The 18,440-nt window shown below is 28.9% G+C and overlaps 2 protein-coding genes across 2 annotated transcripts in view; one reads left to right on the top strand and one right to left on the bottom strand.

The window, feature by feature from the left end:
• LOC107453563 (uncharacterized) overlaps window positions 1-18,440 on the bottom strand; it is a 413,713-nt gene that overhangs the window by 98,824 nt on the left and 296,449 nt on the right. The gene's annotated exons all lie outside the window — the stretch shown is intronic.
• The window catches only part of LOC139426826 (uncharacterized), a 35,063-nt gene continuing 24,227 nt past the window's right edge, over window positions 7,605-18,440 (top strand). Inside the window, exons 1-2 of the mRNA XM_071186918.1 lie at window positions 7,605-7,665; window positions 11,716-11,941. Of these exons, the coding sequence (XP_071043019.1) occupies window positions 7,605-7,665; window positions 11,716-11,941 (287 nt within the window). The remainder of the gene's footprint in view (window positions 7,666-11,715; window positions 11,942-18,440) is intronic.

Genomic DNA, 18,440 nt, shown 5'->3' with positions numbered 1-18,440 from the left:
TGAAAAACTGTTTTTCTTAAATCTGAATAGCTGTAAATAAGTGCTGGTTTGAAAATTATTATTTGGAAGTGAGCTGTGTTCAAAGATTTTGCCTTTAACCCAGAAAAAACACCGGTGTTTCATGATCTGTATTTCATAACCATAAATATTTAATACACTAAATATCTTATTTTTCACTTATTTTGACCTACATTAATACAAAAATAAGGAAAAAAGTTTTAAAAAATTTTTTTAATAAATATTTTGCGTCAAAGGGATAAAAGCACTTTCGCTAGAACTATAAATTCTATTCAAAATTTTTAGCGTAACTTTCTAAGCAACATGAGCAAAATTTTGCAGTTTCATAACTTTGAAGTTCATTTTACTGTCTCAAAAAGGTTACAACGTTATGGGAACCTACATGACCTACATTAATACAAAATAATAAAAAAATCATGAAAAAATATTTTTAATAAATATTCTGCGTCAAAGGGATAAAAACACTTTTTCTAGAACTATAAATTCTATTAAATTTTTATCGTAACTTTCTAAGCAACATATACGAAATTTCGTAGCTCCTCCATAACTTTGAAGTTCATTTTACTGTCTCAAAAAGGTTACAGCATTGTGGGAAGGACATGTCCCGAATAATCTTATATTTAGGGATGATCTCAGAGATCTAAGCTTAGAATTGATTGCATCTTAGTGGTCAATAACAGCTGGAGGGGTTTTGATACTTAATTAAGTTCTCGGTAACACCTGCGACTTCTTGTCATTTATTACCCCCTTACTGAAGTAGGTGGATTAGAGCATTGAAACTTTGGGACCAGCATTATTCTGGAAATATTTATCTTAGTATAGTAGAAGAGAAAAAATCTGGTTGAAATCACATTATTTTGTGCAAGTAAATATAAAATATTCGAAAACTTATTGGATTTTTTTTTCCATTTAAAATGAATTTTGTCCTAAACACTTAAATTATTCATATATTTTAGGCTTGGAAAGTTATTGCTCCTTTTTGTAAAAGAAAATTAGATTATTTCTAAGTATTATGGTGATCAAGGTTTCAAAGAGAAGTGAATTTTATCAATTCATTCTTGAAATCTAATTACTAAACAATAATTAACGGAAGTTTTATGAAGTTTCAAATAAGATTCAGTTAAAATTAAAGCAGCGAAAAATGTACAGAGCTTACATAGATGCATAGCTTTATAAGAGATTGTAAACATTGCTAAAAATCTAGATATGAATAGAAATGACGAATAATGAATGAATTGAATTTTATGCTATTTACAAAGTATAGATACGTTCAAAATATCTCAGAACTTCACTAAAAATAAAAAAAAAAAATAAAAATACTTCTTTAAATAAATACATTTTACAGTAGACTTTTTTAAAATATACTTTTTTTAATCGTAAATTTCTAGAAATTATGCTTCAGTGCATTTCTCAAGTGATTGGAATGTATTTAAAAACGATAAAAAGAAATTACTTTTTGTAATTTAAAAAAATAACGATATATTTTTTTTTAAATCAATTAAATTGATCTAAGCGTCTAAGGTTCAAAGTACACTTTTTTGAAAAATAAGTTATTATTTATTTTTTAATTTTATTTTTCTACATTTTTTTTAAAATTAATCGCAAACTCCTAAATTTTAAAAAATTTGAAGTGTATAGTGAGTATGGAAAATTTCACGGAATTACGTACAATAAAAAAATATATATAAATACAATTAACATTTATAAATTTATTTATTAATGTAATTAATAAATAATAATATTTACTATTTATATTATCTATAACAGAAATATGAAATAAGCAATTTAAAAAATAATTTCCCTTTATTTTAAATAAAATACAAAAGAAAAAATGTAAAAAATAACATAGAATAAATATTTTATTATAAATTTATAAAGTAAATATCAAGTTTTGAGGTGTAATATTTCCACATACTCAATTTAGAACATTAATTGCAGTGGCATGCTGAAAATATTTCTATTACATTAATGCAGTCTCAAATTGCAAATCATTGAATTGTTTAATAGTTCAATTATAAAAATAATTGATCAGATATAAGAGTGTTTAGTAGTTTTGAATTTATTTTTCTAAAAGTTTATTATGAGTTGGATTGAGATTTAAAGATTTCGGAGAGTTAATTAGAATATTAACTTCATTATCATGTTCAATTTTGACATTGTTTTAGCAATGCATTTAAAATAGGTTTTTTGATGTACCATACTTTCACTTTGAGTAATTAATAGTAATTTCAAGTTTCTATTATGACTTGTTATATGAGAATGCACTTTTGAAATCAATTAATTTTGTTTTATTATGTGGCTTGGGGGCTCATAGATTCAGCTTCAAATTACACTTGGGATTAAGGAAATGGACGGAATTTATTCGAATCAAAGAGCCGTTTGATCTTATTTGTGCAGTTTTGGGATCTGATTTCTGAATCATTAATTTGGTCGTCCTCCTTAATCATGCTACAAAACTTTCTCAGCAATTTAATGATAAATTAATGTTAACAAAATAAATCCTACATAAAAGTGTGTTTATATTTAAATATATGTTTTATTCGAAAAACAGAGAAATCTTAAAGAAATAATTTTAATTTCATTTTAAACAGTTGTCTTTAACTAAAAAAATTCAACTTAATTTCACGGTTACTGTCATGAAAAAAATTTGCCATTATGTATTCAGAAATGGATATGTCACATTGTGCTGAATAGTATTTTCTGATTCAGTTTAATAATTGGACGTTAAATTACATATTTTGAGTATGTATATATACCGACCTCAGTTAGTAAGAAAAAAAAATGATATGCTCCCGTCCAGTTTTCAGCAGTATATAAAACAATTTTTAATCTAATGACTGAATAAAATATTTATAATTTTTCCTCATTAAAAAATCTCTTTTGTATTTTGCAAAAGAATAACATTTAAATATATTGCTCACAATATCTAGCCTTTAATAATTTTGATCATTTCTCATTTTAAGGAAGAATAATCAAATATTCAAGTAAATACGAAAAATTTAAAGACGGATTTTCTGAACAAAAACTGATTTAAAAATAAATAAAGAGAGTAAATATTATTGGATAAACAAACCTTTGAAATGAAATTTTGGAAAATAGAGTAAGAGTTATAACTTTTTTTTAGAAAAGTGAGTTGAAGAAAAGAGATATTAAACAAACGGAAACATTTCTATATATTTCATTACCAAAATGTTTACTCTATAATATTTGATATACGTCAAAAGAATAGATTTTAAAATTCATTTTAAAAGTGTATTCTGCTCAAAGAGAATTGTCTATATTTTAAAATTTAGTGCATACAAATTTTAATAATGAAATTATCTTTTACAAATTCAACACTTATAGTATCACGAAAACTTTTAGCAGAAATAATTTTATTAAAATTTGTTGCTAAAGATAGATAAATATTAGAGAACCTTGTTATTGCCGCTTAAGGAAATGTTTATTTGCTTGAATTAAATTTTAAATATTAATTTCGTATTAACTAATACCAGTTTGAATGTCAAGTATATTTTAGTGTAATAAAAGTCTGTTATTAAGAATTTATTAAAAGACAATAATTCTTATACTTAGATATTCCTTTAATTTTACATTCCATTTACTTTAAAATATTCATAAATGCCACGAAATGTATTTCTATAAACTTTGTGATCCGCTAAAACCTTTATTAAAAATTTTAATACAAATGTTTCTTGAAATATTGGAGATTGAATTGTTAAAAAATTATAATCGTGCTAAAATATTCTTTAATTTTGAATTTGTATTTCCTATTTAACTTTAAAATATCGGTAACTGACGCTATCTGTATTTTTACAAGTTTATGATTAGTTTAAATCCTACCCAAATAATTTTAATAATTCACAAAAGATGTACTTATAATTTTAAATTTTTGAGATGAATAAATTTGTAACAAGTAGCTATGACAGAGTATTTAAAAATAGAACTTCTTCATTCGGTTCAAAAATTATATAATTAAAATCATATTTGTTTTGAGCACTCACAAACTAGACGTTCTTTTCAAGTCAGCGAAACAATTTTTTTTTTTAATTTTATAACCGTCGGTGTACGGCCAACCCAAACTTGTCTTTACGACTACTTATGTTCAACTCCGTAGCCTTGTAATTTTAAACAAATCCTGAAGACAAGGAAACTTCTGGATCAGTACCCCCAGAGATATGATTCGTTATGGGAACATGGAGGACTTTAAGACTCGGCAGATTTAACGTGCATCAGTCACCATTTACTACGCGGGGAATCTTCGGTTGGCGGGGATTGAACCCACGGCCTCTTGGACACGGGTTCAGTGCCCTACCTGCCAAGCTATCCCGACCCCAAAAAGATTTAAAAAAAGAAAAAAAACAAGAAGTTGCAAACTACCATAGATCATGAAAAAATATAATGAAAATGAAAAACAAAATAATAAAACCGTTGAAGCCGATGGAAATAACGGTGACCGATGGGGGCAAATAAGGACAGAATGCATATCTGAACTGTATGGAGGTGTGGAATTGTATGGAGGAACAAAAATTTTTGAATAAAGAAGTTAACCTAGCACAGAAAAAAAAACTGATAATTTTTTGGCTTACGGAATAGCAAATTTTATTTTTTATGTTTTCAAAAATTAGAAATATGTACTCAAGCTGGAAATAAATGTATTAAAATAAGAGCATGTCTTTTCGGCATTAAAAAAAGATAGGTTATATCCGTGCTAAAGAAAGAAACGTCTTATAGTTACAAATAAAACAATATTTCCTACTGGAGTATGTCCCGCAGTAGACTGATCGTTAAGACACGGTTCCCAGCAGATCACCGAAGTCAAGCATCACTGGCTGCGGTCAGTGTGCGGGTGGGTGACCACTTGGATCAGTCTGCGTAGGGACCGAGGGTGTGCGGTATTGATCCTCGTTAAACTGTGCTACCGTAAAGTGCTCGACTTCGCGTGCAGATCGACGGGCTACCGAAGCGGTGGTGCCATCCCCTCTGCAGAGGATCAAAATTGTGATGGCATGGCTTCGGATCATCCTCAGGGATGTTTCCCAGACCGTCGCCAATAGCCCACTGTGCAGCTCTAATGCGACGTAAATGAACTACAACAACATACTGGAGTATAACACTATTACAAATACATAAAAATCTCATTCAAACTTTTAAAATATCCATATTTTTTGGAATAAATTTTATTCAAGCTGATAACGCTACTTTTATTTTGCGTTACACAATAAAAAGTTTTGTTTTTTTATTTTTTAAAATTTTTTATGAAGGAAAAGTTAAATTAATTGCTTCTTAATAAACAACAGAGAGTTGAAAGACCTGAAAAAATATTACAGGCATTAAATTTAATTCTTTCTTAATAATTTCCAACGAAATAAATTTGACTTTGATTCTCATATATGGATGGATAATGGAATAAATACTACTTATACACATATTAAACTAATGTACGACCTATTATTACTACTTTATTACGACTTTAAAAAAATTTCTTAAAAGAGTTTTCGCTTTTCCTACCATAAAGTTATATAACAAAAAATAATGTATCCACCCATATTTAAAACGTTTCAATGTTAAACTGAGTTTATAGCATACGTTATTCCAGAAATATTTGAAGGCTGGATGGCAGTTTTGTGTCACGTTATAGTGTCACTAACAGCTCAATTCCATTGAGAAGCAGCTGTTGCGTGACGGGTATTTACAGCATGCAGTGAAGTTGCAAATTCATCTTCTCAACTACAAGACACTCTCCAGACTTAAGTGAGTATGTTTACGGTAATTCTAGTTTTTCCTTGCAAAATATTTTGCTAAGTATTTGATTTATTTAAATTTTAAGATCATATTTGTTTTATGAGAAGGTGGCTGGAATTTTCAAAATTTAACCGATTTTAAAAAAAAATTAGCTTTAAATTTGAATTTTGTGCTCATGAACAACCGAATGTATAAATTACCTTATAATAAATATAAATAAACTTGATGTTAAGTGATCAAATAAACGAACGCATAATGAGACAACGAAAATAGCTTCCCAATGTAGGCCTCTCTTCTTGATCCCACGCTAACCTTCACTGTTACCCGATATTACAACTACAAACCCCTTTATTAGTTTCTTTAGCCGCAGAAGGCATAAGCGGGAAAATAGCTCCCCATTGGTATTTAAAAATTAATCAAGTTGTTAGTAAGCATACTTCCAACGGCCTCATAAAGGGTAAATTAATACGATAATTTTTTATATGCTTTTGCATAAAAATGTTAATTTTTGCTGTTGTTTGGTTAAAGATTTTTCGATTTTCGAAGAAGTTATTATTTAAAATGAAGTTATTGAGAATATTTTTAACTATTATACTTTTTAAATAATGTATCTTAAAAATGGACGAAGAGCTTAGATTTTAATTAAAATAACATATATAAGGACAGTTTTATTAGCATTCTCTATCAATATTTTGAAAAGCGCGGACTTCACTATCAAGAAAAACAGCTTAAAAAAGGAGAAAAATACATATGAAAGAGGTTATGAGAGATGAATATAAAATTTCAAGATTTAGCAACAAAAACGTTTTCAATTATGATAAAAGTGAAAATTGAAACGTCAAAAAGTACATTTCAGTAAAAATTCGCATGAGTAAGAACTGTAGACATGGACTTTTTTTTCAAATACCAATTACTCAATAGATAATTTCGTAGCTACGAAATTTCAAAACCAATCAAAAAATAATGTTTCAGATATTCAGATTAGCAAACAATTTAATTTTCGAAAACTTGATCGTAATGCATCATTTTAGGAGAGCGGAACTGCGCCAAAACGACCTACGATAGTTTTGGCGTAACACGTGCTGCCATTTAGTATTTCGACATTAAAAAAATGACTCATCTGTTATGTTATTTGTGTTTTTTCCATACTGTTTTGAATTTGTTTTCAATACATATTTTATCCTTTATTTTAATGTTTTGAGATATTACTAGTAATGCTTTTTTAATTGACACAGTGAAACCTCTCCGAAGCGACCACTCTATTCTGCAGTAAAATGGTCGTTAATAGAAGTTGGTCGTTCTTAGAAGTTACCTCCATTGACTTCAAAATGTTTTCGAAAGTAGAAAATTTTTCGCAAGCGATTTTAAATTTAGTCAGTGCCATTTTCTTTGTGCGGAAATGACACTTGCGTTGGCGTCATGATCGATGAATAAAATTTAACGTCAATAAAAATGATCCCTAAACACTATCTACCAATCTAGACACTGATCTAAGCACTACTGTTGTACACTATCTACCAATAAGTATTTGGACACGTGTGATTGAAAAGAAAAACAAACTTTTTTCATAATCAATAGTTGGTAGATCCTCCACGGGAGGCAATGCGTGAACCCTCCCGGGCATACTTTCCACAAGTCCTTGTGTGATGGCTAGTGGTATTTCCACTCGGCTTGGAGAAGACATGTAAGTTCCTTCAACTATTTTGGACTGGTAGTACACCCCTTAATTCGGCGATCCAACTCGTCCACTGGTTCTCGATAGGTTTCAGGTTTGGGCTCTGGGCAGTCCAGTCCATACGATTAACCCCATTGGCACCACACCAAGCCTTGGTGACCCTCGCAACATGACAGCTGGCATTGTAGGCCTAGAAGTAACAGGGGTCCACCCCGTAAAACTGCCACAAAGTAAGAAGCACATTGTCATCCAAAATAGTGCAGTAGGCAACTTACATGGAACTAATGCCGATGTTGTTCCCTACACGATATATACCGGTGGAGGGTGTGACGTATCTCAGGACCGCAGATATAATCATTTGCATTGATGTCCAAATACTTATTGGTATAGATAGTGTGTAACTAAATGTAAAAACAAATTTACCAATTATAAATGGTATAATTATTTTAAATAAATCGGCAATTATATAATTTGTGTAAGTTTTAATTTAGTTTTATATCATGAAAGTGAAAGTTATTTATCTTTAAAAACTGAGAAAAATTTTTTTTCTCTTAAATGCTTAGTGTTTTCTAAAATAACTTTTTTTTCTAATTTATACTTTCAACTCTAAAAATAATATCTCTCTAAATAAAAGCCTCACTTAAATATTTTGAATGAATTTTAATAAACTTATTTGTTTTGTTAATATTTTTTGTTTTGATATTTTTTCGTGTTTTCTTATTTGACCTTTTCGGCATTTGGTGTAGAGGTTTGCTCTGTCGCTGGGAGAAGTTTTGATAGTCTTTTCTAAAGTTTTTCTTCAACACGATGTCTATACAAAAAAATACCATTCTTCACAAAAGTGGTCGTTAATAGAGAAGGTCACTTTATAGAGGTGGTCTTTTCTAAAGGTTTCGACGCATTATGTGAGTGTATAAGTAGTTTGAACAAAATGTTGTAGATGACAAATACAAAAACTTTAAATTTTGTCTTTGAGTTCCCATACTATTTTTTTTTCATTTATTTTAAAATGAAATAACAAAAATGATCTTATATAAAGGCATTAAATGCTATTTTTAGCAAAGCAAATTTTTTTAAGAACTGAGAAAAATTAATTATACAGTTTAGCAAGAATAATATAATCATTTCCCAAATTGCTAAATTTCTAATTTTATTTTTAAACACACTTTTAGAAAAATTAAATTACACTTAAAAAGTATCGGCAGTATAGAATTAAAAAAGCCTATTACCATCTTAGTTTTAAATTTGAAAGATCTTTATTAGTGAGTACCGAGGAATTGATTAATTGATTAATTAATTAATTGAATTAAATTTTCAAGCTGTATTTGAATACATCTGAAGGTTATTTATTATTAAACAAAAACTATTATATACCTGCTTATGTATTTTTCTTTATATATGTTATGTATATGTATGTTACGATTAAATATATGTATGTTACGATTAAAGTGATAAATCCGGTTAGTACTACCATGAGCCTCTTTGAACATGTGTTACTGTTAAAGTGATAAATCCTGTTACTATTATTAACACTAACCGGTCAAAATCAATAATAGCCGTTTTTTAGGTCAAAGCGAGAACCGGTTCACTTTAACAGGTTATTATTAATAATTACCAATGAGGCTTAGCCAATGTGATTAAATGGTTTTACAGGTCAAAATTAATAATAGCCACTTCTTTTGGTTACAGTGCGAAAAACGCAAAAGAAATTACATTGACCAAACACCATTGGTTTTATTAATAATAAACGGTTAATGTGTAAATTCGCTTAAATTATTCACTTTGACCGGTTTATTTGGTTATTATTAATATTGACTGTTTAGTATTAATATTAATAATAACCAACTATTCACATCGGCTTTAAAATTGCAGTTCTCATATTTTAAAATTTCGCTTTTTAAAATTACAGTTCCTATTACCCCACATTGAGTAAAAATTGCAAAACTGACAAGTAAATTGAAACCAAATAAATGTTTTTAGACTATACTCAAAGGTACGTAGCATGCAGAAAATTTTTACCACAATTACCAAATTTTATCAGATATTATAAAACCATATTTTATTCTTAATTATTCTTTTTTGGTGTTCCCATAAAGCCGGAAACACAGTAAATTTTACTATGTTCTGGTAGTTTTGACCATATTTTTTTCTCAGTGAATAAGGTGTGAAACTGAAAAAGGTCAATTATATTTTAAACCACAGTGCTGTCATAAAATATCCTCAGTGATGGACGGATCATGAGATAGAGTCCCTTTGGCGTCAGGCTAACCGTGGGAAGTATTCGTGGTTTTCCTTTCCATGTAAAGCAAATGCTGGTTTGTTCCATGCAAAAGTCCTCCACGAAGGCAAATTTCTCCCGATATTTGATCCAGGGGTTCCCTTGTCTTCTGGATTGGGTTCAAAGTTACAAGGTAACGGAGTTAAACATCGATAGCCCTAATCCCAAAGCTGGTCTAGCTGTTCAACGACGATTATAAAATAAAATAAAAAATTTCTTTTAATAATATATCAAGGTGTAAATCATTGTTGAAGTGTAAATAAATAATTTATAATGTTCTTTTTGTTCAATCTATCTAATTAATGCAACTAGTAAAAGATTAAAAGTAAAAAGAAATTTTGTAATTAGCATTTTTAAGCATATTTTGTTTTTTTAAAAATAATACAATTTATTTTCAGTACTTGGCGTTATTATTTTTTTAACCTGAAAATTTTGGTCTTTATCTAAAAAAAATTTTAATGCTGTGATAAACATAACTTTACTTTTTTTGATGTTTGATAAGATAAAGGAGTAAATTGAAATATTTGTTCGCAGTTTTTCCCCGAGAGAAATAAACAATAAATTTTCTTATAAAATTTAGTTTGAATTAATTTGGAATAGTATTCAATAATACATCAAATATTTATGTTTCAGAAAGTTAGTTCACATTTTTTAGTATTTTTAATCGAATTAAAAACCTTAATTTATTTTGTATTAACGAATTGTTTAGTACAATTCTCCTGGGCCATATATTCTCTAATTTTAATTTGGTTTGAAATAATCATTTAGTAGCAAAGTAGATTTCATCAAAGAATGCAAATTTTTTTGGATCTGAAATGATATTTTCAAGATAATAAGGTACGGAAATACTTGAAGAAGAAAATTTTATTCAAAAATTTATAACAACAGACCTCATTATTTCTAAATAAGTGAAAGATTTTTTAAGTACTTAAAGAATGACTCGGAACATTTTATTTAAAAATATTATATAGATATCTTCTTGAAAAAAAGCTTTTAAGCTAATGAGGTTTATCAAAATCTTCATATTCTTTGAAGAAACTAAGATGACGTATACTATTCTATTCGGGACTTTAAAGAGGTTTTATTATTTAGAAACTCAGAGAAATACTTTCAAATAGAATGAGAATAAAAAAGTAAATTTGAAAAATGGAATATATAAATATTAGTTTGCCTGGATAAACACGGATTAAATAAAAACTTGTGATTGATTATCAAAAATAAATATTTTCCCTATTCTTGCAATTGATTATCACAAATAAGTATTTTGCCTGCTTTTGTAATTCATTATCACAAATAAATATTTTCCCATTTCTTATAATTGATTATCACAACTAAACAATTTTCTTGTTCTGGTAATTATTACAAATTAATATTTTCCCAGTTCTTGTAATGGATTATCATAAATAAAAAAATTTCTTGTTCTTGTAATTATCACAAATAAATATTTTCCCAGTTCTTGCAATTGATTATTACAGATATTTTCCCTGTTCTTGTAAGTGATTATCACAAATATTTTCCCTGTTCTTCTAAGTGATAATTTAAAATGTAAATGAGTTATTTTTTGTTTCTATGAAATAGATATGAATTTTTCAATTACTGAATATCAAAGGCTCTTTAAAAGTGATATGTTATTTAAAATATATACGGTCGATAAAAGAAGTATTGGCACACCGATATCATTTTAAGTATTTGCGCAACGAAAGATAATAGTATTACTAATTAAAATGCATTGCTCTCAATTTTCAACAAAAAACTATATCACATTATATTTAAAACTCCAGACATTGTTAATAAAATATTTACACGGAAATAGCACATTTTAATTTGCAAAAAATATTGGCGCACTCGTATTTCATTATAACCGCTAGATAAAATAAGAATAAAACCTTAAATTCGCCCGATATCATTGTTATTTTGAATTTTTGTATTCATTAAGTATGAGTCTTAAGAAATGTGAAATTCCGGGCTCCATTCGAGAAAAAATAATGTGTCTTCAAAATAGGAAAAGGTTATCGGGATATTGGAAACCAGTTAATATTGGGTGTTTCACCAGTTCGTTCCATTATTAAAATAATGGAAGAAGCAGGATCTACGAAAAATAAACCCCGATCTGGTCGCTCAGTCAAAGAGAAGGACAAAGTAAAGAGGCATGTTGTTAAAATGGTTCAACAAAATCCAACTCAATGTGCTCGAACTTCTGCCAAAGGCTTTGCGTCTGTTTTTGGCATGTCAGTCACACCACAAACTATAATAAATGTTTTCCCTACAGATGGTCTTCGGGGTACAAAGCAATGGCAAAAACTTTTTGTTAGTGTGGTTAATAGGAAAAAGAGACTTAAATTCGCTCTAACGTATCAAAAAAAGCCAATGCAGTTCTTGAAACAAGATACTTTTTCTCATGAGTGTAAATATGAAAGATTTCGACCAAAAGGCATTTTAACAGTTAAGAAGAAAAAAAGTACTCCATTTGATAAAAAAATATTTTGTTAACAATTAAACCTGGTGGAGGAAATTGAACGGTTTGGAGCTGTATGGCTCATAATGGGGTTGGAAATTTAGAAATTATTAATGATAGGATGACAATTCTGTCTTATGTAGCCTGAAAAGCAGTGCTAGAAAATTAGACCTCCAAGGTACTTCCAGCAAGATCTTAAACATTCCGCGAATGAAAGAAGGGAATGGTTGTTTTATAATGCACCAGAAAGGCTATGCACTCCCCCATAATCTCCTGATCTGGACCCAATCGAACATCTTTGGCACATCTAGACTAAGAAATAAGAAATAACAACATTGCAGGTTGAAATTCTTTAGAATCTTGCCATGAAAGTTAGAGGCAATCATTAAAGGCAGGATATTATATCATATGCAAGATATTATAAAGCAAAACACCGATAAGGCAAAATGCTTTTTTTGCAAAAATATGTTTCTTTTATTTGAAATTCTGTTGAAATTCTAATGAATTCAATAAGAACTAGAATTTTTAATGTTAAATTTTCCATACTATATGGATCAAAGACATCGCGTCACAGAAATAAAAATAACATTAAAAAACACTTCACGTACTTATTAACAACAGTTTAAGAAAAATCCTACGTAACGAGTGGCTCCATAAAATTTATATGGCAAACATTTCAAGAAAAGCCAAACTGAAGCCGATTGATCTGGAAATTAAAAAAAAAAATGAATGGAAATGGATTGGTTATGTTCTATACAAAACTGAAAAAATTTAAAGTAAAACAAGCTTTTGATTGGAACCCTCAGGGTCTTAGTAAGGGAAGCAGACCTAAAATACTTAGCACAGAACTATTGTAAATGAATTGAAAACAATAGGAGAGGTAAAATATCGTATAAGAGGTAAATGAATTGAAAACATAGAGAGAGGTAAGCCGGCCAGGTGGCCGAGCGGTTAGCGCGCCAGACTGCAAAGTCATTGGCTGCGGGTTCAAATCCCGCTCTGGGCATGGATGTTTCTCTCTCTATGTGCTGTTCTCTGTTGTGTGTGAGTGTGTGATGTGTGAATATAGCCCACCCTATAAACAGGTTTGTGGCAGAGTGGCGTGGGTAATGTTGCTCGCCTCCGTGACTTTGGTTCACAGGTGCCCACAGGGTAACGCAAAATGAGTAACGGTTCCGGTATCTTTATGGGCAAAGATTCAAATTCAGTGCCTGCCATTGGAAGCAAAAATAGAGAGAGGTAAGACATCTGGTCACAAATACAGTGAGATGGAGAACAATGATAGAAACCCTATGCTCTAATTCGGAGTGAAAAAGAATGTGTATGTATATGTTTATAAATTAGTGTGAACGGCGATGACTCAGGAGACAGAGAGTTCGTCTTCCAATGAGGTGAACCCGATTCGACCAGGCCATCAATGACTGGTCGATACGAGCTCCTCATCCGGCTTGCACCGAAAACAGTGCTGACGTTAAATATCCTCAGTGGTAGACGGATCATTGGTTAGAGTCCCTTGCCATCAGACTAACCGTAGGCAGTTCTCGTGGTTTTCTTCTGCATGTAACGCAAATGCGGCTTATTTCTATCATAATGTCCTTTACGAAGGCAAATTTCTCCCAATACTTGATCCAGGAGTTCACTTTTCTTCTGGATTGGATTCAAAATTACAAGGGTACGGAGTTGAACATTAGTAGTCGTAAACGCAAAGAATTGCATCGGCTGTTCAACGATGGTTATGAAATGAAATAAATTTGTGTAAATTTTGCATTGAATCTCTTTTAAATATCTTCCAATAAAGAGTATTAATCGAACAAAGTTTTTTTTCAAGATCTAAGACTTTGCTTTTGGACAATTGACAGTCTTAAAATTTTAAGAATACTCACGCAATCATTGTTCAATAAAAATATTTATCTTTCAGGGCAATTCTGACGCGCTTGAAGATTGCAACGAGAACGTAATAAATTCTTATTTATCTTTATCAGTTTGCTTATTTACATTTTATTTTATTCTCAATTTGCATAATTATTTAAAAAAAATTTTAATTTTAAATCAAAATTTATAATTTAAAACTTTAACTCGAAAGTTTCGAAAATTTTCAAGGGTGGTTTTCAGAAATTTTTTTGTATTTTTAAAAGTATTTTTTAAAAATTATTTGGTTATCCCCATCCTATCTCCGCTTACAATTTTTTTGAGAATGGTTTAATATGTAAGAAATTTTAAGGTTAAAATAGTTTACATGATAGTTTTTTTTTATTAAGAACTTGGATGCCTTTTTCCCCTATACATTAAAATCTATGTAATTCTTTTTTCATTTTTTAGCGTATGTTAAAATAAATTGAATATTTTTAATATATCAGCTAATTAGAAATAACATGCAATTAGAGGCTAACTTATTCCTAAAGTTAATGAAATAAGCTATTATAATCAAATATAAATTTTCCAAACTTACTCTTTGAAAATCAAATTAAAGAGTTAAAATTGCACATTTTTAAAAAGAAATCAACTGCAACCAAACATGTAAAAGAGATACAATAAGTATAACAGTTTTATTGATCTGTTTTCACGTACAAATACCAATTTTAATTTAATTCTTTCTAAAATATATGTTAGCTGATTAAATTAATTTTTCAAGCTATAAAATATTTAAGTTAAAGCTCGTTAAATTTTAGTTCATGCATCGATAGTTTTTAACGCTTTGCTAGACTTGTTTCAGATTTTAAACAAGCGTTAAAGCTTTTACCAACATAAAAAAAATCGTTCAATTTTATAGTTTAGCGTTTAAACCTTAGATTGAAATTTAATAATCCAAAATTTACATCAATAAATATGATCTAAAATCACAAATAATCGGAAATAAAAAATATTTTTTAAGAAAAAATATGGTCTTTAAAATCTTAAAGAAAAGAGAAAAAAATTGTGTTTTGTTTTATATACATGCTTTTTAAGAAGTTTTTTTTAAAAAATATTTATTTTACCTTTTTTGTGAAAGTTTACCTCTTAACTGAGTCGACAATAAATAATGTCGTAAACAAAGTAAAAATGTGCTAAACTTTGTGCTATATTCATATTAAGCTAAAAAAAAAAGAAGAAGGATTATGTCCCACAAACAGGCATACTATATTTACCGGCCCTCAGTGTGGTGATACTTTCTACCGTAAAATCCATTTTACCGGAACATGTAAAGGGAAAAAAAATCTTATTTACCACTATTTTTACAGAAATAATTAGTGTAAAATCTCTGAATCCCTCTAATTTAATAAATATTATCATAAAATGTACGGTATAATATTTTACGGAGAAATGCATTCTGCGGTAAAATGGAATTTACGGATGATGCACCAGAAAATGCTGGTTCTTTATACCATTATTTTATCCGGTGAATGAAGAAATAAATTCGGATAAAATTTCCGTACTGTATGGTAATGACATTCCTGGTTGAAAAAAAGCATTATATTGGTTATTAAACCGAAATATACGGTATTTAAACCATTCATTGGGTAATTTTTCCGTTCCAAAATTAAAAATACCAAATTTCACCACATTTATTAAATTTTATTACTTATTATAAAACCATGTTTTATTCTTAATTTTACCTGAGTCATTACCAAAGCAACTCAGTAAAATTTACCGAGTTTTTTCGTGTTCTTATAGAACCAGAAATTTTACTATATCCTGTTAGGTTTGACCATGTTTTTAATCTCAGTGCGAAATGCATAGATATTATGTTTAAAACCCTTTTTCAGAAGGTTTGCAGTCCATTTCTCAAACAGCCTAAAAAGGCTTTACCAATTAATCTGCATCTATTTATATTATTAATATTCAAGCATCTTACTTTATAACATTGTCTATCCTATTTTCTCTTTAACATGAAAATTCAAAAATTCGAGGATGGAATTATAAACATTATGTAAACGCTTTCAACTTTACATTCGACGAAGATAAAGAGTTTTCTAACATGCCAGAATGATTCCGCCAAATGGAAAATCTCTTTATATAAACATACATATGGAAATATTTCTGAAATAAAATGAAATCTTTTTGAATGCGTGTTGTCTTAGTTTCGTAATATATAAAAATTCTTTTAAAAGTAAAATAATTTACTTACATTTCAAAATTCAACTATTCGGGGATTAACTGAGCTGGAACTGTTTATATATATATTTCTAGAACAAACATTAATGATTTGTATATAATTGTAAGGCATATTAAACAATTTTTCACTGACAGCAAACCATTATCTGTTTTTATTGAATTCTTTTGTTCCGATTAACTCAAATGTGCCTTGGATTCAATATAATATAAATACCTTAGCAAATATTAATCCTCCCTTTAAAAAATGAATTTTCATTGTTTGAAGTTTATTTGAAATAGCTATTTTTAAGTGATGCTCTAAATCTATTTCAACTTATCTTTTCTACCAAGTGTTCAATTTTAGCAATGCATACTTATTTTAAGCAGCTACTGAGTATTTATTTAGCTAAATAATGTTTGTTTATATTATTCAATGCAGCTGTGGGACGTTTCTATTTTTCAGCAGAAACAAATCCTCGTAAACGCCATTTCTAAAAGATTATAGAAAACTGGGCTTTTGTAATCCTGATGAAATATGTACCAAAGTTTTTGTTGTATTGCCTTTTTCAACATGCCCATAAGCAAACATTTGCTTTTTAAATAAAGCAAGTCAATTGAAAATTCTAGAACCTATGATTGACATGAATAATCTTCCTTAGCTATTTTGAAATCGAAAAGCCAGTTTTCAAGTTATTGTAATTGAAATGCTATATGATGTTTGATATTTGTTTTCCAAAACAAAAAAAGAAATGAAGTTTACTTAAGCGTTTTCTAGAACTGTTATTATTATACCCCAATATTGTTGTGGCCTCTATTTTAAAAGAAATCTTTTCTACCTTTGGGTATATTTTCTCTTGAGAACGAAAATGACTTATAGGGGGTGGACAAAATTATGGAAGCGCTAATTCAGGTTTCTCAAAAAACCCTTAAAAATCATTCTATAACTGCAGAAATGTAAAGAAATGTCATGCAATTTTTCATACTTATCAATGAAGTTTAAAGCTCTTAGAGGTTTGAGGGACCGACAACAAATTGCGAACGGAAAATAGTGTTTTGAACAAACTATGCCAAAAAATATTAAATTTGTTATTTATTTAGTTTTAAATTTGTAACTTGTAACAATTACTTTGGTTATTATTTTCAATAATTGCACAAAATATTTATAGAGATATTGACATTTTTATAAAAAAAACTAATATATTTGCTTTACGTTTTTTTTTTGCTATAGGAACAAAAATATGCAATAAATTTGAACAAAATTTTTGGAGCAATTTAAAATTAGTTACTAAATTTGAAAAACATTGCTAAAAATTGCGCAATATGTAAATAATTAAAGTAGTTCTTTTATACTGCTCATTCGAAAAACATTTAGAAAGTTTCTTTCATTATTTTGTAGTGAATCGTATTTAACAACTAATAAAAAGAGCCAATTTAAGTATCTTAAGCATTTAAGAAGTTTCAAGCAATTTTTTTGGTTGCAAATTTTTGAAATACTGATTTTCCAACTCTTAAAATAGGAGACACAGCCAGATTAACTAATTAAACCACATTCCATAGTTCATTTGATAAAACACAACTGAACCACAACCTAATTCCAATGCCCATTACCTAAAGAAAAGGTCGAGTAAGATTTCTGTCTCATGGTTTTGAAGCCATGCTAGATATAAATGGTTAAAAGACAGCATAGTTTTGTATTCATCGTTTTCAACAACATTAGATTTAATCTGTTTCAAAATCTTAAAAGTAAAATAATGTTCGTTATCGTAAACTTTACGGTTAATAGGATGGAACAGACTGCTGCCTGTTATTTTACTGTAATTTTGGAATGAAATTTCTCTCAGTGTATGATAATTCAAGAGATAATTATGTATGGGATTGTTTACCGTCTTACGCCATATTATTAATAAATACTTATTCGATTATTCAACCCAAGAATCAACGTGTTAATAGATTAGAGAAGTGGAAAGAATTTCAAAAAATAATATGAAAAGATTCGTTAAAACTACTTTGTTATATTTAAACAATTGTAATATAACATCAAATATGTGAAATAAATCCTCATGAAACTGTTGGTTATTTTAAGTGAGCGATAATGCTGTCGAGTGTGTAAAACAATACTATGAGAAAAAAAGTACTGTCAATATTACCGGGTATGATAACATTTATCGCGCTTCTAGCTCTATAGGCACACCGAAATGGTC

The sequence above is a fragment of the Parasteatoda tepidariorum genome, chromosome 10 (genome assembly GCF_043381705.1).
Source record: "Parasteatoda tepidariorum isolate YZ-2023 chromosome 10, CAS_Ptep_4.0, whole genome shotgun sequence".
NCBI classification, from domain to species: Eukaryota; Metazoa; Arthropoda; class Arachnida; order Araneae; family Theridiidae; genus Parasteatoda; species Parasteatoda tepidariorum.
The sequence above is the reverse complement of the archived record's forward strand: the minus strand, read 5'-3'. Positions and strand labels throughout refer to the sequence as shown.